This window comes from Balaenoptera acutorostrata, chromosome 1, assembly GCF_949987535.1.
Source record: "Balaenoptera acutorostrata chromosome 1, mBalAcu1.1, whole genome shotgun sequence".
NCBI lineage: Eukaryota > Metazoa > Chordata > Mammalia > Artiodactyla > Balaenopteridae > Balaenoptera > Balaenoptera acutorostrata.
In genome coordinates this window covers 173,011,894-173,038,679 of record NC_080064.1, presented here as the reverse complement: position 1 = coordinate 173,038,679, position 26,786 = coordinate 173,011,894, and the positions used below count along the sequence as shown (strand labels likewise).

The following is a 26,786-nucleotide window of genomic DNA, read 5'->3' as shown; positions in this document are numbered from 1 at the left end:
GAGGGAACATATTTTACAGGGACATTACTGCAGAGCAAGCTCCCCAGTTGACAACTCTAGTTCACACAGTTTAAAATTTTCTTCTAGAGTCCATTTAGAGGCTCTAAACTTGAGGATAAGTCACATCCTGAAGGAACATACCAATCAAGCCACAAGATGTCTTTGAGAGAGAATGAGCTGGGCCCATTCCTTTTGTTAATTCCTTGTGGTATATAATTATCATATATACCCCACCGTCACCACCAAAAACAAAAACAAACAAAAAAAATCCCAAAAACAAACAAAACAAAACAAACAAACAAAAACAATTAGCCAGGGATCTTTGGATAAAGTTTGGAAATAGGAAAAGTCTTCTTGCCAATCTCACCTTTGGCCTTCCTCTTTAACTCTGCCTTCTCCTGCTCCTGATTATATCTTTCAGTCCCCCCCCAACACTTCTACTAAGACTTTTCTTTCATCTAGTCATCTATTTATCCTCAACTAAATGAATTGCTAATCCTCAATTAAATGATAAGTTGCTAAAGATGTAAGATAGTTCCTGTCCCAGGGATATGTATAGATTAACAAATATCTATAAATAGAATTCTGGTACCTCAACAAGCAAAAGAAGAGATAATTGGGGTGGGCATTTCATTGTCTTGTGCAGATGTCCACACCATTCATTCATTAGCTTAGCTCTTTAATGATTAACGTTTTTTTGCTCAAGATTGACTTTGAATCAGTACATACTTATTACATGAGATATGCTTTATTGTTGCTGTCTAGAAATTCAAACAGCTGCTGTCCTGGCGTGCTCATTCTTTAGAAATTATTCAAATAATCTATGTAGAAGACAAACAAGTGGTGCTTACTGCCTCCATCGATGGCTCAGTGAGGTATGGACCTTCATATAGTGAATTCAGGGTGTGAGAGGTAAAGGATTTTAAGCTAAAGTTTGAGTATATACCATAAATGCAATCTTTTTTTTTTTCTGGAGAAAACAAACATTTTATTTTATTTTTAACATTTTTATTGGAGTATAATTGCTTTACAATGTTGTGTTAGTTTCTGGTGTATAACAAAGTGAATCAGCTATATGTATACATATATCCCCATATCCCCTCCCTCTTGCATCTCCCTCCCATCCTCCCTATTCAACCCCTCTAGGTGGTCACAAAGCACCTACCTGATCTCCCTGTGCTATGCGGCTGCTTCCCACTAGCTACCTATTATACATTTGGTAGTGTATATATGTCAATGCTACTCTCTCACTTCGTCCCAGCTTACCTTTCCCCCTCCCTGTGTCCTCAAGTCCATTCTCTACATCTGCGTCTTTATTCCTGTCTGCCCCTAGGTTCATCAGAACCACTTTTTTTTTTTTTTTAGATTCCATATATATGTGTTAACATACGGTATTTGTTTTTCTCTTTCTGACTTCACTTTGTATGCCAGACTCCAGGTCCATCCACCTCATTACAAAAAACTCAGTTTCGTTTCTTTTTATGGCTGAGTAATATTCCATTGTATATATGTGCCACATCTTCTTTATCCATTCATCTGTCGATGGACACTTAGGTTGCTTCCATGTCCTGGCTATTGTAAATAGTGCTGCAATGGACATTGTGGTACATGTCGGTTTTTGAATTATGGTTTTCTCAGGGTATATGCCCAGTAGTGGGATTGCTGGGTCATATGGTAGTTCTATTTTTAGTTTTTTAAGGAACCTCCATACTGTTCTCCATAGTGGCTGTATCAATTTACATTCCCAGCAACAGTGCAAGAGGGTTCCCTTTTCTTCACACCCTCTCTAGCATCATAAAAGCAATCTTGATTAGCTGATTAAAATAAATAAACAAACTAATAAAACATGACACAAAAGGGCTTTGAGAAAGTAGCCACTGATTTGCAATTCTTTTCCACACCCAACGAAATGAGATGCCATGCTCATCACCATTAAAAGGATAATAAATACTTTCAATACAAGTGTTCTTACAGAATTATCTCAAATCATTAAGCAATATGGGTAGCTAAGCGATAGACCCAAGCCCAGAGAAGATCATAGGATACATAGGATCAGAAGTCATTAAAAAAATCATAGGAAAGAACAACTAATACTGAGAAAAGTGAAAGTGAGCTAATTGTTTCAATGACAATGTGATTGATATTACAAAGCCTACTTGTTTTTATGGTTCTTTTCTTCCTTGGTTGCTTCACCTGCTTCAGAGGGGTGGGCACAGTGCTGCAATTGGAGCAAACAGAGATGATTTACTAGGACTGTAACCAATTACATTCTCTAGAGAGCTTCCCTTCAGGATCAGCTTTCTTTTTTAAAATTGAGGTATAATTTATATATAACATTATATTAGTTTCAGGTGTACAACATAATGTTTCAATATATGCATATACTGTGAAATGATTACAATAAGTCTAGTTAATATTTGTCACCATACATAGTTACAAAATTTTTTTTTGCTTCTAATGAGGACTTTTAAGATCTACTACCTCAGTATTAATAACTATAATGGCCATGCTCTACGAAGCCTACTTGTTTTTAATTGCCTAGTAGTACTAACTATACATACACAAAATGCTAAAAATGCATATACATAAAGAAAAAGGAAATTTTATGATCATTATTGAGACAGATTGCTACATATTAAAATGTCTTAAAATCATGATAATGAGGAGGAGAAGACAAGACAGCAGAGAAGAAGGATGTAAGTTCACCCCTTCTTACAGAAACACCAAAATTACAACTAACTGCTGAACAAACACCAAGGAAAAAAGCTGGAACCTACCAAAAAAGACACCTTACATCCAAAGACAAAGAAAAAGCCATAACAAGATGGCAGGAGGGGTGCAATCATGATAAAATCAATCCCATACACTCTGAGTGGGTGACCCACAAACTTGAAAATAATTATACCACAGAAATTCTCCCACAGAGTGAAAGTTCTGAGCCCCATGTCAGGCTCTCCAGCCTGGGTGTCTGGCAATGGAAGGAGGAGCCCCCAGAGAATTTGGCTTTGAAGGCTAGTGGGGTTTAATCACAGGAATTCCACAGGATGGTAGAAACAGAAACTCCACTCTTGGAGGGTGCACACAAGGCCTCATGTGTACAAGGACCCAGGGAAAAAGGGGTGAAATCATAAGAGACTGGGCCAGACTTACCTGCTAGTATTAGAAGTGCTTCTGCAGAGGTGGGGGCTGGCTATGGCTCACTGCAGGGACAAGGACACTGGTGGCAACAGTTCAGGTGAGTACTCATTTGGTGTGAGCCCTCTTGGAGGCTGCCATTTTCTCAACAAGACCTGGCCCCACCCAACAGCCTGTGGGCTCCAGTGCTGGGATGCCTCAGGCCAAACAACCAACAGGATGGGAATACAGCCTGAACCATCAGCAGACAGGCCACTTAAAGTCTTCCTGAAAAAACAGCCACCTGATAAACACACTGCTTGACAAGGCCCTGCCCACCAGAGGGACAAGACCCAGCTCCACCCACTAGTGGGCAGGTCCAAGTCCCTCTCACCAGGAAGCCTGCACAAGCCTCTTAGACAGCCTCATCCACAAGAGGGCAGACAGCAGAAGCAAGAAGAACTACAACTCTGCAGCCTGAAGAACAGAAACCGCAATCACAGAAAGTTAGACAAAATGAGATGACAGAGGACTCTGTCCCAGAAGAAGGAATAAGATAAAACCCCAGAAGAACAACTAAGTGAAATGGAGATAGGCAATCTACCTGAAAAAGAATTCAGAGTAATGACAGTAAGGATGATCCAAGATCTCAGAAAAAAGAATAGAGGCACAGAGACAGAAGACAGAAGAAATGTTTAACAAAGACCTCGAAGAACTTAAGAACAAACAAACAGAGAGGAACAATACAATAACCAAAATGAAAAATACACTAGAAGGAATCAATAACAGAACAACTGAGGCAGAAGAATGGATAAGTGAGCTGGAAGAGAAAATGGTGGAAATCACTGTTGCAGAACAGACTATAGAAAAAAGAATGAAAAGACATGAGGACGAGGACAGTTTAAGAGACCTCTGGGACAACATTAAACTCAACAACATTCACATTATAGGGGTCCCAGAAGGAGAAGAGAGAAAGGGCCTGAAAAATATTTGAAGAGATAATAGCTGAAAACTTCCCTAACATGAGAAAGAAAAGAGTCACCCAAGTCCAGGAAGTGCAGAAAGTCCCAGGCAGGAAAAACCCAAGGAGCAACATGCCGAGACACATATGAATCAAACTGACAAAGGTTAAAGATAAAGAGAAAATATTAAAAGCAACAAGGGGAAAACAACAAATAATGTACAAGGGAACTTCCATAAGGTTATCAGCTGATTTCTCAGCAGAAATTCTGCAGACCAGAAGGAAGTGGCATGATATATTTAAAGTGATGAAAGGGAAGAACCTACAACCAAGAAAACTCTACCCAGCAAGGCTCTTGTTCAGATATGATGGAGAAAAAAAGCTTTACAAAAAGCTAAGAGAATTCAGCATCACCAAACCAGCTTTACAGAAATGCTAAGGGAACTTCTCTAGGCAGAAAAGAAAAGGCCACAACTAGAAACAAGAAAATTACGAATGGAAAAGTTCACCAGTAAAGGCAAACATGCAGTAAAGGTAGGAAATCATCCACATACAAATATTGGCTTGGCCAAAAAGTTCGCTCAGTGTTATGAAAAACCTGAATGAACTTTTTGGCCTACCTAATAGTATATCAAAACCAGCAACTGTGATAAGAAGAGAGTACAAATGCAGAATATTGGAAATGTATCTGACATTTAAGAGACCAGTAACTTAAAACAATCTTGTTTATATAGAGACTGGTTTATCAAAACCTGATGGTAACTGCAAACCAAAAATCTACAATAGATACACACAAAAAAAAGAAAAAAGGAATCTAAGCATGACAGTAAAGTTAGTTATCAAATTACAGGAGAATAGACCAAAAGAGGAAGGGAAGAAAAAAGACCTACGAAAGCAAATTCAAAACAATTAACAAAATGGCAATAAGAACATACATTTCAATAACTACCTTGAATGTAAATGGATTAAATGCTCCAACAAAAAGACATAAGTTGGCTGAATGTATACAAAAACAAGACATGCATATATGCTGTCTGTAAGAGACCCATTTCAGATCAAGGACAAAAACAGACTGAAAGTGAGGGATGGAAAAATGTATTCCATGAAAATGGAAATCAAATAAAGTTGGAATAGCAATACTCATATCAGAAAAAATAGACTTAAAATAAAGACTGTTAAAAGAGACAAAGACAGACACTACATAATGATCAAGGAATCAATCCAAGAAGAAGACATAACAATTGTAAATATATATGCACCCAACATAGGAGCACCTCAATATATAAGGCAAATGCTAATAGCCATAAAAGGAGAAATCAACAGCAACACAATAATACTGGGGGACTTTAACACCCCACTTTCATCAATGAACAGATCATCCAGACAGAAAATCAATAAGGAAACACCGCCCTTAAATGACACATTAGAACAGATGAACTTAATTGATATTTATAGAGCATTCCATCTGAAAGCAGCAGAATACACATTCTTTCCAAGTGCTCATGGAATATTCTCCTGGATAGATCACATGCTGGGCCATAAAGCAAACCTCAAAATTTTTAAGAAAATTGAAATCATATTCAGCATCTTTTCCAACCACAATGCTATGAGATTAGAAATCAACTACAAGAAAAAAACTATTAAAAAACAAAGCAGAGCTTTTTTTAAGTCTTTTGTCATTTACAGACAGTTCTGTGTGTACTCTGATGCTATTGCAAATATGTTCCTATAAAAGGGTTTCATCTTTAAGAAATTCATGGAAAAGACTCTGACAAGTACAGGTTTCTGGTAACTGACTGTACTGCTGAACTGAATGAATAAGCAGAACTGAATTTTCAAAACTCTAATGAAAAACTGATGAACTCATAAAAGTGCTAACAAAAGATCAAGATAAAAAAAATTAATTACATGGGACTGAGTGAACTGATGAGGATGAGTATAATTTTTGTGACTTTCTGTCTGAATTAAAAAAAAAAAATCCAACAAGGACTCAGAGGCAAAGATATACAAATCAATTTTCACTGCAAAGTAAAGGAGCTGTTACAGTGGAGGATTACTGGACTGAATGTCAATATTATGACATAGTATGAGTGTGTTTCATGTTTGGTAATTGCAATCATTGTTGCTTTTGTTGTGGTCATCCATGTACAATGCTTGGTGTCAGTCTATTTATCTCTTGTAAAAATAAAATATAGTGTGTGTGTGTGAAAAAAAAAACACAAAAAAAAACAAAGTGGAGCTTAAACAATATGCTTCTAAACAACCAATGGATCACTGAAGAAATCAAAGAGGAAACCAAAATATACCCCAAGACAAATGAAAGTGAAAACATGATGATCCAAAACCTATGGGATGCAGCAAAAGCAGTTCTAAGAGGGAAGTTTAGAGCAATAAAATTGTACCTCACGAAACAAGAAAAATCTTAAATAAACAACCTAACCTTACATGTAAAGCAACTGGAGAAAGAAAAACAAACAAAACCCAAAGTTAGTAAAAGGACAGAAATCATAAAGATCAGAGCAGAAATAAATGAAATAGAGATGAAGAAAAGAATAGAAAAAAATCAATGAAACTAAAAGCTGCTTCTTTGAAAAGATAAACAAAATTGATAAAGCTTTAGCCAGACCCATCAAGAAAAAGAGGGAGAGGGCTCAAATCAATAAAATTAGAAATGAAAAAGGAAAAGTTACAACAGACACCACAGAAATCAAAGGATGGTAAGAGACTAGTATCAGCAACTATATGCCAATAAAATGTACAACCTAGAAGAAATGGACAAATTCTTAGAGAGGTACAATCTCCCAAAACTGAATCAGGAAGAAATAGAAAATATGAACAGACCAATCACAAGTACTGAAATTGCAACTGTGATTTAAAAACTTCCAACAAACAAAAGTCCAAGAACAGATGGCTTCAGAGATGAATTCTATCAAACATTTAGAGAATAGTTAACAAATATCCTTCTGAAACTATTCCAAAAAATTTCAGAGGAAGGGACACTCCCAAACTAATTCTATGAGTCACCATCACCCTGATACCAAAACCAGACAGTTACAAGAAAAGAAAATTACACACCAATAACACTGATGAACATACATGCAAAAATCCTCAACAAAATACTAGCAAACATAATCCAACAATACATTAAAAGGATCATACATCATGATCAAGTGGGATTTATTCCAGAGCTGCAAGGGTTTTTCAATAACCACAAATCAATCAATGTGATACACCATATTAACAAATTGAAGAATAAAAGCCATATGATCATCTCAATAGATGCAGAAAAAGCTTTTGACAAAATTCAACACCCATTTATGATAAAAACTCTCCAGAAAATGGGCATAGAGGGAACCTACCTCAACATAATAAAGGCCATATATGACAAACCTACAGCTAACATCATATTCAATGGTGAAAAGCTGAAAGCATTTCCTCTACGATCAGGAACAATACAAGGATGTCCACTCCTCCACTTTTGTTCAACATAGTTTTGGAGGTCCTAGCCATGGCAACCAGAGAAGAAAAAGAAATAAGGAAAATCCAAATTAGAAAAGAAGAAGTAAAACTGTCACTGTTTGAAGATGACATGATACTATACATAGAAAATTCTAAAGAAACTACCAGAAAACTAGTAGAGCTCATCAATGAATTTGGTAAAGTTGCAGGACACAAAATAAATACACAAAAATCTGTTTCATTTCTACTAACAACAAAAGATCAGAAAGAGAAATTAAAGAAACAATCCCATTTACCATCACTTCCAAAAGAATAAAATACCGAAAAATAAACCTGCAAAAGACCTGTACTCTGAAAACTATAAGACGCGGATGAAAGAAACTGAAGATGACACAATCAGATGGAAAGATATACCATGTTCTTGGATTGGAAGAATCAATATTGTCAAAATGACTATACTACCCAAAGTAACCTACAGATTCAGTGCAATACCTGTCAAATCACCAATGGCATTTTTCACAGAACTAGAACAAAAAATCTTATAATTTGTATGGAGACACAAAAGACCCCAAATAGCCAAAGCAATTTTGAGAAAGAACAACGGAGCTGGAGGAATCAGGCTCCCTGACTTCAGACTATACTACAAAGATACAGTAATCAACACATATGGTACTGGCACAAAAACAGAAATATAGATCAATGTAACAGGATAGAAAGCCCAGAACTAAACCCATGCACCTATGGTCTATTAACCTATGAAAAAGGAGGCAAGAATATACAGTGGAGAAAAGACAGTCTCTTCAATACATGGTTCTGGGAAAACTGGACAGCTACATGTGAAAAATTAGAACTTTCTTTAACACCATACACAAAAATAAACCCCAAATGGATTAAAGAGCTAAATGTAAGACCGGATACTATAAAACTCTCAGAGGAAAATATAGGCAGAACACTCTTTGACATATATCGGACAATATCTTTTTCAATCTGTCCCCTGGAGTAATGGAAAAAGACATAAATAAGGGGGACTTAATTAAACTCAAAAGCTTTGCACACCAAAGGAAGACATAAACAAAATGATAAGATGACCCACAGAATGGGAGAAAATATTTGTAAACAATGTGGCCGACAACAGATTAATCTCCAAAATTTGTAAACAGCTCATGTGGCTCAATATCAAAAAAATTAAACCAATCGAAAAATGGGCAGAAGATCTAAATAGACATTTCTCCACAGAAGACATACAGATGGCCAAGAGGCACATGAAAAGATGCTCAGCATCACTAATTATTAGAGAAATGCAAATCAAAACTGCAATAAGATATCACCTCACACCAGTCAGAATGGCCATCATCAAAAAGTCTACAAATAACAAATGCTGGAGAGGGGAAAAGGCAACCCTCCTACACTGTTGGTGGGAATGTAAATTGGTACAGCCACTATGGAGAACAGTAAGGAGGTTACTGAAGAAACTAAAAATTGAGTTACCATATGACCCAGCAATCCCACTCCTGGGCATATATCCCGAGAAAAACGTGGTCTGAAAGGACACATGCACCACAGTGTTCATTGCAGCACTGTTTACAATAGCCAAGACATGGAAGCAACCTAAATATCCATTGACAGATGAATGGATAAAGAAGATGTGGTACATATATACAATGGAATATTACTCAGCCATTAAAAAGAAAGAAATAATGCCTTTTGCAGCAACATGGATGGACCTGGAGATTATCATACTAAGTGAAGTAAGTCAGAGAAAAATATCATATGATATTGCTTACATGCAGAATCTAAAAAACAAACAAAAAAAGATACCAATGAACTTATTTACAAAACAGAAACAGACTCAGAGACTTAGAGAATGAACCTCTGGTTACCAGGGAAGGAGGGGAGAGGGGAGGGATAGATTGGGGATTTGCGATTGGCATGTACACACTGCTATATTCAAAACAGATAACCAACAAGGACCTAGTGCATAGCACAGGGAGTTCTGCCCAATACTCTGTAATAACCTAAATGGAAAAATAATTTGAAAAAGAATAGATGCATGTATATGTATAACTGAATCACTCTATTGTACACCTGAAACCAACACAACATTGTTAATCAACTATACATCAGTATAAAATAAAAATTTTTTAAAAATTACATTTAAAAATTCATGACGATGAATTGTCCTTTTAAGGGCATAAAGTTACCTAAGACCAAGAGAGATAAAGAGGCTTCAAAGTGTTTTAGAGAGTTTAAACATAATGAAGATGAAAAGGAAGAAATATTTTATGTTGCATGAATGACTCTGGTCTGAAATTCGAAAGACTTTAGCAAGCTGTATGAGCTTGAGGCTGGTGATTTAGACAGGGACAAGTCCATGTAGCATGTAGCAGACATTGTTCAGGGTTTGGATCTTCACCTTGAAATAAATAGCCACCAAAGGATTTTAAGTGGGTGACTAGCATAATTTGAGTTACATTTAAAAAATAATAATGTGTGGAGAATGAATTTTGGAGCAGCAAAAGTGAGAACAAAGAGACTAGTTAGGTGTCTGTGGTGAATATAGTGGCATGAACTAGGGGAGTCATAACAGTGCTGGGAATAAATATTTTGGATTTGAGAACTATCTAGGAGGTAAAATCCAGAAGATGTGAACTTTAACTGACAGAGAAGGTAAGAGATAGATGTCAAGAATGACTCCTGGCATTATAAAACTAGGTGAATATTGAATAATGCCATTCACTGAGAGAGGAGACAATAAAATAAAAAAGGAAAATATTTGCAATGTGGAAAGATGAAATACTTAGAAATGTTGAGTTCAAGGTGAATCTTTGGGGTAAGGTCTTATTTGAGGGCAAACAGAACTGCTTGCTCTGTCAAAGAGGAGATCTGTTGTTTTATTCATCGAAAAAATGAATTGACATGAAAATTACATGTAATTATTATAGATGTTTTCCTCAACTCTGTCCCTTGAGTCTCTGCTCCAGCTTATTTTCAGCTACCTGTCATCAGAAGTGTTACTTGGGCACTGTAATGCGCAAACATGCACACACACACTCCCCATGTTACATGTGTGCACACTTCTGTTGTTATAAGCATTTCCTGCTCAAACCAGTTATCCTTGGCATGGAGAAATTACTCTTACAATTCCTTCAAGTGAAGCTATACCTAAATACTCAGTTCAAAAAACCTAGCTCTATTAATAGCTATCTCAGAATACAGTTCTCTTCATAAATAAGTCCTTCTGCTAATACTAGCTGCCACTTTCTAAAGGAGTAGGCAGTTTTAACACTCTAAATCTTGTTTGTCAATAAGGTTGATTTTACAATAGGAAAAAGCATAATAAAAGACAGAGGACAGAGGATAGAAGGGGCTAAGGATCCATACCTGAGGCTCAGAAATTCAGACTGAGAGATAGGATCAGTCACTTGGGAGAGTTTCACATGGAGTAGGAAACACCACAAAACAAGGACACCAAACATTACTTCAGTCCTTGCCTCCAGCAGAATGAATTTAGAGTTGTCCTGAAGTTAGTCCCTTACCCCACTAACTTCTGTGTTGAAAGGGCTAGTACATTTCACTTTGGTCAAGCCTCTGGGAAGTCCATGAAAACACCTATGTAGCATTGGGGAATTGAAATATGGAAGGAATGGTACATTCTCAGGACACTGTCAGGTGTGAGGTTTCCTGACTGGATACCTCTGTTCTACCTACTCCTCAGTGCCTACCTCTTCGATCTGGGATACCACTTGTACTTTGTGGAATCTACTCTTAATTCATTTAGATTATTCTCCTCTAAATCTAATTAATTTAGATTATTATTTTTCTTCTGGGTCATTGAGGCAGGCACATTATGATTGTTTCCATCATATGCAATTTTAAGCTTGAAATCAAGACAGAAACAGAAGATCTGCCAAACAATAATTTATTTGTCTTATTTATGTATTAGCACATACTTCTGCTAATGACATTCTGTATGACTTTAAACCATGTGGGCTATTTAGAAGGACTTCTTGGAGTGACATAATGCATATGTATAAAGAACCACTTCTTTTGCCACCTTATTGCAGAACTCAGTTGTAAAAAATAGTATGGTGTTTCCACAATAGTAGGAAATGTAGATGGAGGTTGAGATGATTTTGGTAAGAGTGAAACCATTAGTACCTATCTCCTCTCATAAGTTCTACTGATGCTGATACAGAAAGTAGACAGCTGAGATATGGCCCATTCTACAGCTTAATTCAACTGACAAGTCAACATGATTAGGTTGAACAAGTGTTGTTATTTTGGGAAAAATCTATTTCTTGTCTTCTGGGTTTAATAAATGATTATCATAAGTATAGATTTAAATTGACATTTCCAAAATTGTTGTAGATTAGAATTCTAACTGGTAAAAATGTTTATGTTATGATTAGCTCCATATATTTAATAGAAGAGTCCTGGATCCAAGCTTAAAATACCTGTTAGGCCAGTGAAAATCTACATAAGTGATCTAATAAACAGAATAACTTCTACTGAATTCCAGTTACTTTCTTCTCCCTACCTTTGCCTTTCCCCAGGCTCTGGCATGCTCTCAATGGTCATTACTGTGGATATTTTGGACAGCGAAGAATCTTTGAAATATCACAGACAAGTGATTTTATTTTGCCTTGTGATGTTAATGAATATCCCATAGAAATAAAAGAAGAAAGCAAGTTCACAGAGAAGAAGCAAAAATATGAATATCCTCTGGTATTTGACCAGCAAAGGTAAGAGCATTTGGTTTCCTTTAGATGAGAAGATGAAATTAAACTATATGATACTGTGACACATAAGATTTAATCGAACAAAGACCAAAGAGGCAATTGCTTAAGCAAAGGCACTAAACAGTGAAAGACTATGTTAGTCTTTCAAGGCTTGGAGTCCAGGGAGTAATTAGGGAGGATATAGTAGGAAATAAAATGAGAAAAGTCTATAGGGGCCAAAGCACAGTAAGACTTTTATGGGCCAACATAAGGATTTTTAACTTTACAGAAATCACTGTGACAGAATACCTAAGGGGAAGAGCAGGTCTGAAGAAAAAGATGGTAAGTTTGGTTTTGGACAGGTTTAAGTCTGAGATGTTTGTGGGACTTCCAAGTGGATATATTTAATGAGCAGTGAGATCTGTCTGGAGCTCCCAAAAGAGGTCAGACTTATAGGTAAAGATTTTGGTGTCACCAGCAATAGTAGTATTTTCAATGTGGAAAAGTCACTTATGTCCTGTGTATAGAGTGAGAAAAAAAAAAAACAGAAAACTGAGGAGGAAATCAAGAAATAGCCTGTAAAAAGCAGGCCAAGGAAGAAAAAACAGTGAAAAACATTAAGAAGGAGTAGCCAATATGTTGAAAGTCATAAACAAGTGGTGTGATGGAAATCAAGGGAGGAGAGAATAAGAAAAGTGGTAGAGAGGACACGTTTGTAGAATGTGGCAGTGAAGTCACATAGGACAAGAGAAAAGTAAACACTGGTTTTGGTATGTCTGTCAGCTGAAAGGTCACTGATGATTCTAGAGAGTGAAATTTCAAAGAGTGATGGGTAAAAATCACATCGTCTTGGTTGAGAAATAAATAGGAGACGTGAGGTGATGACAGTATAGATTACTTTGCAAGGAAGTCAAATAGTTGTAAGGATGAAGATTAGTTTGTTTCATGAGTTTGATTGTTTGTGGGGGAGACTTGAGCATGCTTAAAGGCATGGTGGGGGGAGGATAGTCCTCCAGTAAAGAATAAAATATTGGTCAAAAGTTGTTTTATGCTTTTGCAAAGCTCAGTCCTGGTTTTGACCATGGCTGAATCTTTGTTATAATGGAAGAGATTGGTGCTCATTTGAGCTTTCAACATCAGCAAAGCTCAGCCCTAGATTACAGATGTCTAAATTTCTAGTCCTCACAGGACCAGACTGCCTAGACTGGTAATATCCAGCAGACCAGAACTGGAATAGCGGACAAGATGAGTCCAAAGTGGGAAGAATCATAGAGGACTGTCTAAGATAAGGTCTTTTAGGGAAATCCTAAGTGGGTCAAAGCTGGGGAGACACAATGCCATCATCTAGTCGAAAAGTTGGTAGAATGGCTGTAAATAGGAATTGAAGCTAAGAGTCACAAACTACACAGAATGTGGTTCAAAACAGGAACAGTTTGGGAACAATTAACAAGGGTTCCAAATGACTGCCAAAATCCCATTGCAGTGTTCAAGGCTTGCCTTAGCTGGGCAGTAAGGAGCACTGGGGAAGAAGTCTGGCTAAAACGTAAGAGGTGGTATAGTAGAGCCAAGACTCATCAGGATACGATAAAGTTCACCAAGCAAAGTTGATCAATCTCCTCGGGTAATTGCTGAGCCTTGAGCATCCATGTATCTTAGTACTGAAAACACTATATTCTAATTTGTTAATATGCATTTCTTCATTATTCTCTGAGTTCCTTGACCACAAGAACCATGTTTTATACATCTTTATATACCCAGGTCTTAGTTCAGTACTTAGCACAAAGTAGCCACTCAAAAGATATTGTGGAACACATAAAGAATGACTAGTGGAGAACATTACAAGCAGACGCAAAAGATATAAATGGTAGATACAGAAGTTTGAAATGATATGATATATTTGGGATAGCCTAAAGTAGGATATGTGTTCACATTTTGTTGTAAGTAAATAATTACGTCTTGTGTGTAGCAAATCAGGCCTTCTTCTGTACAAATACTGCATTTTAGAACATACTACTTATTATCTTTAAAAAATGTTTTAATACTTGGTTATAACCTTTAAAATATATGCATAAGTAAGTGTTAACTATAGTGGGAGCTGACCTGAGTCACACAAAAAAATCAAACATTGGTTTTATACCAGAGATTTCCTCATCCTTACTATACAGTTCCCCCCCCCCCCAATGGCTATTAATGAATTTAACGACATGGAATGTTTGGGTTTAGTAGACATCTCTGTGGTTTCTTTGGAGGGAAATCTGGGAAGCCAAGTGGAATAAGAGTTAAGTGCAAAGGTCACATCGTTAGGACTGGTGCCATGGGAGCCAGAGAATTTGGAGGCCCAGACAAAGAAGCACATGATGGATACTTGCTGATTAAGCAGAAAATAAAAGGCGTGGGCATATCCTTAACTGTTTTTTGTGTGTTTGTGTATGTGTATCTTTATATGCAGGTGGAAAAAAATGAGCTCGATGTCTTTGCTCTTCAAACGTACACCTCCTAAGGCCTTCGAAGTGGAACATGATTTTAAGTTTTTCAAGTCTCTTTCTTCTCCCAAGGTAACCTTAAAAAACAAACAAACAAACAAACAAAAACCTTTGCTTTTGTTTTTATGAATTTAGATATGCCCGGTGTATTAGTTTTCTATCGCTGCTGTTACACATCCCTGCAAACTTGGTGGCTTAAACAATACAAATTACTTATTTCACAGTTCTGTAGGTCAGAAATCTGACTCAGGTTTTACTGGTGTTGCCAGAGCTGTGTTCCTTTCTGGAGGCTCTAGGGGAGAATCTCATACTCCTTAGTTTGTGGTCCCCTTCCTTCATCTTCAAAGCCAGAAATGTTGCAACTCTCTGCCCATTCTTCTGTGGTCACATATCTCTCTGACCAGTGGGAAATGTTCTCTGCTTTTAAAAATTCCTGTGACTAGATTGGGTCCACTTGGATAATCCATCACAAGGTTCTTAACCTTAGCCACATCTGCAAAGTCTCTTTCGCCAAGTGAGGCAATATATTCACAGATTCGGGGTGAGAGGAGTAGGGTGTGAATATCTTTGGTTGCCATTATTCTGCCTATCACAGATAGACACACTTTTCTTCAGTGCAGAAACAGGAGAGAAATGTACACTGTTATTTATTCTATTTCAATTTCTAAAATTTCTAAAAAACGGATATAGCATGAGTCTTTAGGCTAAGGTCTGGCATTAATTAATTAAAATGGATTTCCTCAAGATTTTCAACAATACAAAGCAAACTTATCTCCCATTTCTAACCTACAGTTAGAAACAGTTGCCCAACCCTCTGTAAATCAGACTAATTGCTGTTTTCCTGAACATTTCTCTCAGTATTCTGTCCCTATAGTCCACCTGGTCTACCCTTGCCATATCCATGATCTCTCTCTGTCAAATTCCATCCTACTTTTAACTGACAAAGTATTAGTATCCAGAATAGGAAAAAATCAGTAAGTAGAAAAGGTAGTCCAATTTTAAAAACAGTCAAATACTTGAATAGATGCTTCACAAAAGGAAAGAAAATTACCAATAAATACATGAAAAGATGCTTAGCCTCATTAGTAATCATGGAAATGCACAGCAATATTATAAGATAGCATTTTACAGCCACCAGCTTGGCAAATATCAAAAAGTCTGACAATCGGTGTGCATCTGGAACAATCAGAACAATAATCTGCTATCGGAAATAGTGTAAACTGCTAGAATCACTTTGGAAAATTATGTGACAGGCATTATCTAGTAAAGTTGAAAATAGGCATACTCTACTGAGTAGAAATTCTTGAGCACGTGTTTGGGAGGCAGGAACAAGAGAGCTCAGAGCAGTGTTGTTTGTAACAGCAAAAACCTGAAAGCAGCCTAAATGCTCATCAACAGTATAACTGGTAACTAAATTATGGCATATTTATAAATTGAAATACTATGGCACAGTAAAACTAAATGAACTAGAATAACATTCACCTACACGAATGAATGTTTGAGACATACTATTGAATGAGAAAAGTTTTGCATAAGAATATATACACAGCGATTGCATTTAGATAAAATTAGAGGAGAGGCAAAACTAAATAAAATATTGTTTTGGCAAAAAGCATAAAAGGTAAAAATGTATAAATAAAAGCAAGAGAATTAAGAATGTAACATTCAGATTGTCATTATGTTTGAGAGCAGATGAAAAGGACTGCGAATGGCACACTGAAAACCTCAAAGTTGAGGGTATTGTTCCAATTTGTAAAACAGAGCAGTGTTCATTCTGTCATTATTCTTTCACAGCATCAACTTCATGTTTAATAAATATTTAGCACTTTCCAAATGAAACAATTTTTATAAACCCTAGCTTTCTGTCCAAACAGAACTCAGTTTCTCCCAGTGGACAGGGTGACAGGCAGGAAAGGGACTGGTTGTGGAACGTAACAGACTTAGGTTTAATCTTAGATGCTATTTTCTCTACTTAATAATCTAATCCCTCAAAGAGTTCTTGTGAGGATTAAATGAGAAAATATATATGAGGTACATCGTAGGTACTCAATAAATGTTAATTCCACTTTCCCCAATCTCTCCTTGCTTTGTGTCTCATAACATGTTCACTTGCCATGTTCTACACTGAACTAGAATTATTGGTATATTTACTCTTACTTCTCACCTCCACCAATAAATCATAAGCTCTTTATGGGCAAAGATACATGTATAGCATATAAAAATCCCACAATTTTGTTGAATAGCACAACCTAAAAATAAAGATTGGTATTCACTTTTAATATTTTCTTCCAATTTGAAGAGATAAATTAAGTAATTTAACTGAAATATTAAATAAATTTGGGGAAATCTTTAGAAAGGTTTTAAAGTTCTTGAAACAACTGAATGCCCTCTTCTTACCACACCTTTGTCTTCTGAGTTTGTTGGTAAAATAACAAAGGGTTAATGCTTGAGGTAAAAGACCTTTTACTAAGGAATCTCTGATTTCTACCAGCAATTTTGTTTTGCCCATTCCTTTTCATTCTCAATTGTGTAATATTTATCAATTCACTTCTTTTCTGTTAATTTCTTTTTGATATATTGTTATCAGTAATAATAAAACAATAGCACTAACTCTCACATTTAAGTAGCACATCACTATGTGCATTTGATCCTCATAGCTCATCAACAGGGAAAGAATTTGCTTAAGATCATGCAGCTAGTAAGTGGCAGTCAGAATTTGAATCCAGGAATTTTGCCACTTATGTAATGTGCCCTTTTCATTAAACATTCACTCCTCTGCTTTGCAGATTCGAAGACATACCTTGGAAGGTTTCATGACTGAAAACAGAGAGGCAGGGATTGTTTTTGGTTCTCTGCCTATATATAGGGTGAGTTGGAGGTATCTAGGACTAGAGTGGTTACAGAACAATAGGGAATCTGACATCTCATCCCTGACCCTGGGCTAAAAAGCAAGGTTGGAGAAAATCACACAACCAAGCAGAATGATGCTTCCATAAACATGTGGTGTCCGATCCCAGAGAAGTCTTCAGTTCTGTGTATCAATGGCCTTGACCACTTGTCTCTGTCATTCCACACTAAACAATACTACATAGAACTATTTCAAACTTTACTCTGGCTCTTCATCACCTACAGGATAAAATCCAAATGCCTTTAGCCTGGCATACAAACCTCTCATGATCTGATCTCTGCCTGAACTGTATAACCCCACTTTCCACCACATTCTCCCATGTACCCTATACTCCAGCTGTGCTAAATTACTTACCATTCCTTAAGCATCACTGTTCTTTCCTCTTTTGTGACTTTGCCTGTGCTGCCCCTCTGCCCATAACTCATCCACCACTTGTTTCCCTCCAAATCCCTATTCATCCTTCAAGTCTCCAACCCAGATAACTTCTGTTAAAGAATTAATTAACCAAGAATAATAAACCAAAGACAAAATATTACAACTTAATCTTAACCTATTTTTCCTTAAAATGTTACTTCTCTTTCCCAAGAACATGTTGATACCTATTACAGGTATCAAACACTTAAACTACAGATGATGCTAAGGGTAAAGTATCAGAATTAATAGTGGGCTCCTGGGAAGGTGGGTATATTTTAAAGCAGTTGGATCTTCTCACTCCCTATCCCCCACCCTTGAATTCATATTACAGAAGTTATCACTTTAAGTATGTCTAACTCCTCATTTATGGCTTCTAGGTACCAAGCCCCACTAGTCTAAGATTTCTTCCACTAATTGGTTCAGAGGCACGAAGGGACTCTTCAGATGGCATTCCAGGAAAGAAGAAGGGAAGCCATGTTCAACATGAAAGAGTGAGTTAGTACTTAGAATTCCATAGTGTATCCCATTTCTGTTTGGATTGTTTCTTATTTCTGGGTCTAAAATTATCTCAGTTCCTACTTGGTTTACAAATATTCCAGGATGCATGTGTTTTATCTTAGTGAGATGAAAATCATGAATTTCCTGGAAAGACAGAAAAATCAAACAGGACCTCTGAGCCTGAAAAAGTAAAACTTTCTGAGAGCTAATTTCAGACTTAGGTTCACTGACTAATTTTAAAAGCTAGGCAGTATGACATGACATATCTGAGGGCTGTGTAGCCATCCTTGCTTCCTAACATTATTGTACCTGCAGGATGGAGCCAAGACATCAATAAGTTTCTGGCTTACCAGCCAAGCCAAGGAGAATGCTTTCCACATACTGGGTTGGACAAAAAGTAAAAGTAAATCTTACAGAAAACCCCAAACAAACTTTTTGGCCACCCCAATATTAGTAGGAAAACTAACACAAAACTTTACAGTTTACATAGTATTTTTATAAATGATTCTTTTGATTTTCACAAAAATCACACAAAGTGTTATACCCATTGTAGAATTGGAAAAAAGTGGAGCCAAAAGGGAGGTTAAGTGACTTGCCAAGATCACATAAAATTAAGTGATAACCTGAGGTCAACATTTTACTCCAAATTTCATGCTCATTCTCTTAAACCAAACAGCCTAAAAAACTCAAACCTTAAAACTCTTCTACTAGTTCTAGGAAGTTTATATGAGCCTAATTTAAAATGTGGTCATTTATCTAGTTATTAAAATTGATCAAAAATTAAGAGGAAGATCTAACATCGTAATTTTTATTTTTATTTTTTTTAATTTTATTTTTTTTATTTTTATCTTTTGGCCACACCACATGGCATGCAGGAACTTAGTTACCCAACCAGGGATCAAACCCGTGACCCCTGCAGTGGAAGCGCAGAGACCTAACCACTTGACCACCAGGGAATTCCCTTATTTTTATTTTTTTTTAAATTTATTTATTTATTTATTTTAAATTTAACAAATTACTTTTCTAATTAAGTTGCCATATTTTTTAAATTAATTAATTAATTAATTTATTTATTTATTTATTTTTGGCTGTGTTGAGTCTTCATTTCTGTGTGAGTGCTTTCTCTAGTCGCGGCGAGCGGGGGCCACTCTTCATCGTGGTGCGCGGGCCTCTCACTGTCGTGGCCTCTCTTGTTGTGGAGCCCAAACTCCAGATGCGCAGGCTCAGCAGTTGTGGCTCACGGGCCTAGTTGCTCCGCGGCATGTGGGATCTTCCCAGACCAGGGCTCAAACCCGTGTCCCCTGCATTGGCAGGCAGATTCTCAACCACTGCACCACCAGGGAAGCCCTATTTTTATTTTTAATTTTTATTTTGTATTGCAGTATAGTTGATTTACAATGTTGTGTTAGTTTCAGGTGTACAATAAAGTGATTAGCTTACACATATACATACACATATATCTATTCTTTTTCAGACTCTTTACCCATATAGGTTATTCCAGAGTATTGAGTAGATTTCCCTGTGCTATACAGTAGGTCCTGGTTGATTATCTATTTTATATACAGTAGTGTGTATATGTTAATCCCAACCTCCTATTTTCTCTCTCTCACCAACCTTTCCCATTTGGTAACCATAAGTTTGTTTTCTAAGTACGTGAGTCTGTTTCTGTTTTGTAAATAAGTTCATTGGTATCTTTCTTTTTCGATTCTGCATATAAGTGACATCATATGGTATTTGTCTTTCTCTGTCTGACTTACTTCACTTAGTATGATAATCTCCAGGTCCATCCATGTTGCTGCAAAAGGCATTATTTCTTCCTTTTTAATGGCTGAGTAATATTCCATTGTATATATGTACCACATCTTTATCCATTCATCTTTCAATGGATATTTAGGTTGCTTCCATGTCTTGGCTATTGTAAACAGCGCTGCAATGAACATTGGGGTGCATGTATCCTTTCGGACCATGTTTTTCTTGGGATATATGCCCAGGAGTGGGATTGCTGGGTCATATGGTAGCTCTATTTTTAGTTTCTTAAGGAACATTCAGACTGTTCTCCATAGTGGTTGTAACAAACTTACATTCCCACCAACAGTGTAGGAGAGTTCCCTTTTCTCCACGCCCTCCCCAGAAGTTATTGTTTGTAGACTTTTTGATGATGGCCATTCTGACTGGTGTGAGGTGATATCTCACTGTAGTTTTGATTTGCATTTCTCTAATAATTAGTGATGTTGAGCATCTTTTCATGTGCCTCTTGGCCATCTTTATGCCTTCTGTGGAGAAATGTCTATTTAGGTCTTCTGTCCATTTTTTGATTGGTTTGTTTAATTTTTTGATATTGAGCCGCATGAGCTGTTTGTAAATTTTGGAAATTAATCCATTGTCAGTCGCACTGTTTGCAAATATTTTCTCCCATTCTGTGGGTCATCTTATCATTTTATTTATGGTTTCCTTTGGTGTGCAAAAAAAGCATTTGAGTTTAATTAAGTCTCATTTGTTTATTTTGGGGTTTTTTTCCCATTACTCTAGGAGGTGGATCGAAAAAGATACTGTGGTGATTTATGTCAAAGTTGGTTCTGCCTACGTTTTCCCCTAACAGTTTTATAGTATCCAACCTTACATTTAGGCCTTTAATCTGTTTTGAGTTTATTTTTAGCTAGGACTTCCAAAACTATGTTGAATAAGAGTGGAGAGAGTGGACATCCTTGTCTTGTTCCTGATCTTAGAGGAAATGCTTTCAGCTTTTTGTCTTTAGGTACGATGTTAGCTGTGGGCTTGTCATATATGGCCTTTATTATGTTGAGGTAGTTTCCCTCTATGACCCTTTCTGGAGAGTTTTTATCATAAATGGGTGTTGAATTTTGTCAAAAGTTTTTTCTGCATCTACTGAGATGATCATATGGATTTTATTCTTCAGTTTGTTAATGTGGTGTATCACAATGTTCAATTTTCAGATATTGAAAAATCCTTGCATCCCTGGAATAAATCCCACTTGATCATGGTGTATGACCCTTTTAATGTATTGTTGGATTCACTTTGCTAGTATTTTGTTGAGGATTTTCGCATGTATGTTCATCAGTGATATTGGCCTGTAATTGTCTTTTCTTGTGGTAACTTTGTCTGGTTTTGGTATCAGGGTGATGGTGGACTCATAGAATGAGTTTGGGAGTGTTTCTTCCTCTGAGATTTTTTGGAATAGTTTCAGAAGGATAGGTGTTAACTCTTCTCTAAATGTTTGATAGAATTCATCTCTGAAGCCATCGTTCCTGGACTTCTGTTTGTTGGAAGTTTTTAAATCACAGTAGCAATTTCAGTACTTGTGATTGGTCTGTTCATATTTTCTATTTCTTCCTGGTTCAGTCTTGGGAGATTTACCTTTCTAAGAATTTGTCCATTTCTCCTAGGTTGTCCATTTTATTGGCATACAGTTGCTGGTACTAGTCTCTTATGATCCTTTGTATTTCTGTGGTGTCCACTGTAACTTCTCCTTTTTCATTTCTAATTTTATTGATTTGAGCCCTCTCTCTCTTTTTCTTGATGGATCTGGCTAAAGCTTTATCAATTTTGTTTATCTTTTCAAAGAGCCAGCTTTTAGTTTCATTGATCTTTTCTATTCTTTTCTTCATTTCTATTTCATTTATTTCTGCTCTGGTCTTTATGATTTCTGTCCTTTTTACTAACTTTGGGTTTTGTTTGTTTTTCTTTCTCCAGTTGCTTTACGTGTAAGGTTAGGTTATTGAAGATTTTTCTTGTTTCCTGAGGTACAATTTTATTGCTATAAACTTTCCTCTTAGAACTCCTTTTGCTGCGTCTCATAGGTTTTGGATCATCATGTTTTCATTTTCATTTGTCTCTGGGCATTTTTTTATTTCTCCTTTGATTTCTTCAGTGATCCATTGGTTGTGTGGTAGCATATTGTTTAGCCTCCACGTGCTTTACCTTTTTTTTTTTTTTGGAGTTTTTTTCTTGTGGTTGATTTCTAGTCTCAAAGTGTTGTGGTTGGAAAAGATGCTCGATACAATTTCAATTTTCTTAAATTTATCAAGGCTTTTTTATTGCCCAGCATGTGATCTATCCAGGAGAATATTTCCATGTGCACTTGAAAAGAATGTGTATTCTGCTGCTTTTGGATGGAATGCTCTATAAATATCAATTAAGTCTATCTGTTCTAATGTGTCATTTAAGGCATGTTTCTTTATTGATTTTCTGTCTGGATGATCTGTTCATTGATGAAAGTGGGGTGTTAAAGTCCCCCACTATTGTTTGTTTATTTATTCATTTATTTATTTTTTGGCTGCATAGGGTCTTAGTTGTGGCACATGGGATCTTCGTTGAGGCATGCAGGGTCTTTTGTTGTGGTGTGCAGGCTTCTCTCTAGTTGTGGCATGTGGGTTTTCTCTTCTCTACTTGTGGTGGACAGGCTCCAGAGCACGTGAGCTCTGTAGTTTGCAGCACACAGGCTCTCTAGTTAAGCCACACTACCTCAGTAGTTGTGGCATGTGGGCTTAACTGCCCCGCAGCATGTGGGATCCTACTTCCCCAACCAGGGCTTGAACCCCCGTCCCCTGCATTGGAAGGCAAATTCTTTACTACTGAACCACCAGGGAAGTCCCCCAACCCACTATTATTTTGTTACTGTTGATTTCTCCTTTTATGGCTGTTAGAATTTGCCATATATATTGAGGTGCTCCTATGTTGGGTGCATATATATTTACAATTGTTATGTCTTCTCTTGGATTGATCCCTTGATCATTATGTAGTGTCCTTCTTTGTCTCTTATAGCAGTCTCTATTTTAAAGTCTATTTTGTCTGATATGAGTATTGCTACTCTAGCTTTCTTTTGATTTCCATTTGCATGGAATATCTCTTTCTATCCCCTCACTTTCAGTCTGTATGTGTCCCTAGATCTGAAGTGGGTCTCTTATAGAATGCATATTTTTGAGTCTTGTTTTCATATCCATTCAACCAGTCTAAGTTCTCTGGCTGAAGCATTTAATCCATTTACGCTTAAGGTAATTATCGAAATGTATGTTCCTGTTGCCATTTTGTTGTTTTGGATTTACTTTTGTAGGTCTTTTTTCTTCCCTTCCTCTTTTGGTCTCTTCTCTGGTGATTTAATGACTATCTTTAGTGTTGTGTTTGGATTCCTTTTTCTTTTTTGTTTGTATATCTATTGTAGATTTTTGGTTTGCAGTTATCATCAGGTTTTGATATAGCAGTCTCTATATAAACACGGTTGTTTTAAGTTACTGGTCTCCTAAATTTCAGATGCATTTCCAATATTCTGCATTTGTCCTCTCCTCTTATCATGATTGCTGGTTTTGATATCATATTTGTGTGTGTATGATTTCCTACCTTTACTGTATGTTTGCCTTTACCAGTGAGCTTTTCCACTTGTAATTTTCTTGTTTCTAGTTGTGGCCTTTTCTTTTCTGCCTAGAGAAGTTCCTTTAGCATTGGCTGTAAAGCTGGTTTGGTGGTGCTGAATTCTCTTAGCTTTTGCTTGTCTGTAAAGCTTGATTTCTCCATCATATCTGAACAAGATCCTTGCTGGGTAGAGTTTTCTTGGTTATAGTTTTTTTTCCCTTTTTCCTTTTAACCTATATATAGGTTTAACTATACCATGCCACTCTCTTCTGGTCTACAGAGTTTCTGCTGTAGAAACTTATGGGGATCCCCTTGTATGTTATTTGTTGCTTTTTTCTTGTTGCTTTTAATATTTTCTTTCTTTCTTTAATTTTTGTCAATTCGATTAATATGTGTCTCAGTGTGTTCCTCCTTGGGTTTATCCTGCCTGGGACTCTCTGCACTTCCTGGACTTGGCTGACTGTTTCACATATTAGGGATGTTTTCAGCTATTATCTCTTCAAATAGCTTTTCTGGCCCTTTCTTTCTCCTTTCTCCTTGTGGGACACCTATAATGTGAATGTCTGTGCATTTAATGTTCTCCTAGAGGTCTTAAACTGTCCTTATTTCTTTTCATTCTTTTTTTTTTTATTCTGTTCTGTGGCAGTAATTTCCACCAGTCTGTCTTGCAGCTCACTTATCTATTTTTTCTGCCTCATTTATTCTGCTATTGATTCCTTCTGGTGTATTTTTCATTGCAGTTATTGTATTGTTCAACTCTGTTTGTTTGTTCCTTATGTCTTCTAGCTCTTTGGTAAACATTTCTTGTATCTTTTTGGTCTACGCCTCCATTCTTTTTCGAGATCTGGCATGATCTTTACTATCATTACTCTGAATTGTTTTTTGGGTATATTGCCTATCTCCACTTCACTTAGTTGTTCTGAGGTTTTATCTTGTTCTTTCATCTGGAACATATTCCTCTGCCATCTCATTTTTTCTAGCTTTCAGTTTGCAGTCTCCATTCTGTAGGCTGTAGGACTGTAGTTTCTCTTGCTTCTGATGTCTTCCCCCTGGTGGCTGAGTCTGTTCTAAGAGGCTTGGGCAGGTTTCCTGGTGGGAGGGACCAGTGCCTGTCCTTTGGTCGATGGAGCTGGGTCTTGTCCCTCTGGTGGTCAGGGCTGTGTCAAGGGGTGTGTTTAGAGGGGGCTGTGGGCTCAGGAAGACTTTAGGCAGCCTGTGTGCTGATGGGTGGGGCTTTGTTCCTGCCCCATTGTTTGTTTGACCTGAGGCATCCCAGCACTGGAGCCTACAGGCTGTTGGGTGGTACCAGGACTTGGTGTCAAAATGGCAGCCTCCAGGAGAGCTCATGTCCATGAGTATTTCCCAGTACCTCTGCCCCAGTGTCCTTGTCCCCACAGTGAGCCACAGCCTCCCTCACCTCCCCAGGAGACCCTCCAAGACCAGCTAGTAGGTCTGGTCCAGGCTCCTATGAAGTCACTGCTTTTTTCCCCTGAGGTCCTTGTGTACACAAGACCTTGTGTGTGCCCTCCAAGAGTTGAGTTTCTGTTTCCCCCAGTCCTGTGGAGTTGCTGAGATCAAATCCCATTTGCATTCAAAGCCAAATGCTCTGGGGAATCCTCCTCCTGATGCCAGACCCCCAGGCTGGGGTGCCTGATGTGGGGCTCAGAACTCTCGCTCCTATGGAAAAACCTCTGTGATTTAATTATTTTCCAGTTTGTGGGTTGCTCACCCAGCAAGTATGGGATTTGATTGTATCACAGATGCACCCCTCCTACTGTCTTATTGTGGCTTCTTTGTCTTTGAAAGTAGAATATCTTTTTGGTAGGTTCCAGGTTTTTTGTTGATGGTTTTCAGCAGTTAGTTGTGATTTTGATGTTTTCATGAGAAGAGGTGAGCTTAAGTGCTTCTACTCCACAATCTTGTCTCCTCTCTGACAAATTTAGACACTTCTTGATCTAAATTTTGAAACCAAATGAGCTTAACTTTTTATATGCATGTTTTATAAAAATATCTAATTCAAAACTAACTTTTTTTCTCATTTGTGGGATCATCACTTGATTTTATTTTTTTATAAGACAATGGACTCATGATATTAATATTACAACAACCTAACAAGCTTCTTTGTTTTCTTTTATTTTAACCAACCCCCAACCCTTTACAGATTAGGCAGAGAATCCCAAGAATGGATAATTCCAGAGTTAAGTAGTTCTAAAGCCTTTGCTCTTCCACCATGAGCTGCTGGAGCCTCACCTCTTATTTATTTATTTTTTTTAAAACATTTTTACCCTGGAGGCACACAGGATAGCTAAGTAAATAACTAAACTTTCTTCCTTTAATCTTTTAGGAGGATTAAAATCTTCATAAAAATTAGTGGTACAGATTGACTCTAAAAAATTGTGTTTGTCATATAATGCAGTTACTAACTGACCTATCCTTTATTTCACAGGTACAACGGAGAAGAAGTCTGAAAAGAAATTTGGTCCCACAAATAAATCTGACTTCTTCTTTCTTCCCAGCCATCCCCAAGTGAAGAGAGAAAAATCAGAAGTGGCTGCTGTTGCCAGAGCTGCACATCAAATGGCAAGGTCTCAGTGATACTCCAGTCTTTATTTCAGGATGAAAGTGAGGGTCTATCAGATATTGTCACCCATCTCTGTATCCTCAGGCCATCCTATTGATGGAAAAGATTACTCAGGGTGTTCAGATGGCCTCATCTCTGAATACTACGCAAGCAGCAACATCCAGTTGGCCAGCTTCCTTCATACATGGAAATCCACTTACTGAATAAGGAATATTTCTTATTTACTGTCAGAAAAATGACTCATAAAGAAACAAAGAAAATCAACAGCATAAGTAGATCTAAA

At 37.1% G+C, this 26,786-nt stretch overlaps 2 protein-coding genes across 17 annotated transcripts in view; one reads left to right on the top strand and one right to left on the bottom strand.

Annotated features, from left to right (window-relative positions):
• The window catches only part of WDR64 (WD repeat domain 64), a 157,952-nt gene extending 131,500 nt beyond the window's left edge, over window positions 1-26,452 (top strand). The window contains exons 23-28 of the mRNA XM_028166581.2: window positions 766-875; window positions 12,088-12,276; window positions 14,702-14,807; window positions 17,522-17,602; window positions 18,435-18,548; window positions 26,369-26,452. Coding sequence (XP_028022382.2) covers window positions 766-875; window positions 12,088-12,276; window positions 14,702-14,807; window positions 17,522-17,602; window positions 18,435-18,548; window positions 26,369-26,452 — 684 coding nt within the window. The remainder of the gene's footprint in view (window positions 1-765; window positions 876-12,087; window positions 12,277-14,701; window positions 14,808-17,521; window positions 17,603-18,434; window positions 18,549-26,368) is intronic.
• Window positions 1-26,786, bottom strand: part of CHML (CHM like Rab escort protein) — a 221,698-nt gene that overhangs the window by 149,770 nt on the left and 45,142 nt on the right. For 8 of the 16 annotated variants that reach the window (XR_009009276.1, XR_009009279.1, XM_057553058.1 and 5 more), the window contains one exon: window positions 2,157-2,218. The exons of the other annotated variants lie outside the window; for them this stretch is intronic. The gene's annotated coding sequence lies outside the window, so the exon portion shown is untranslated. The remainder of the gene's footprint in view (window positions 1-2,156; window positions 2,219-26,786) is intronic. 16 annotated transcript variants of the gene reach the window in all.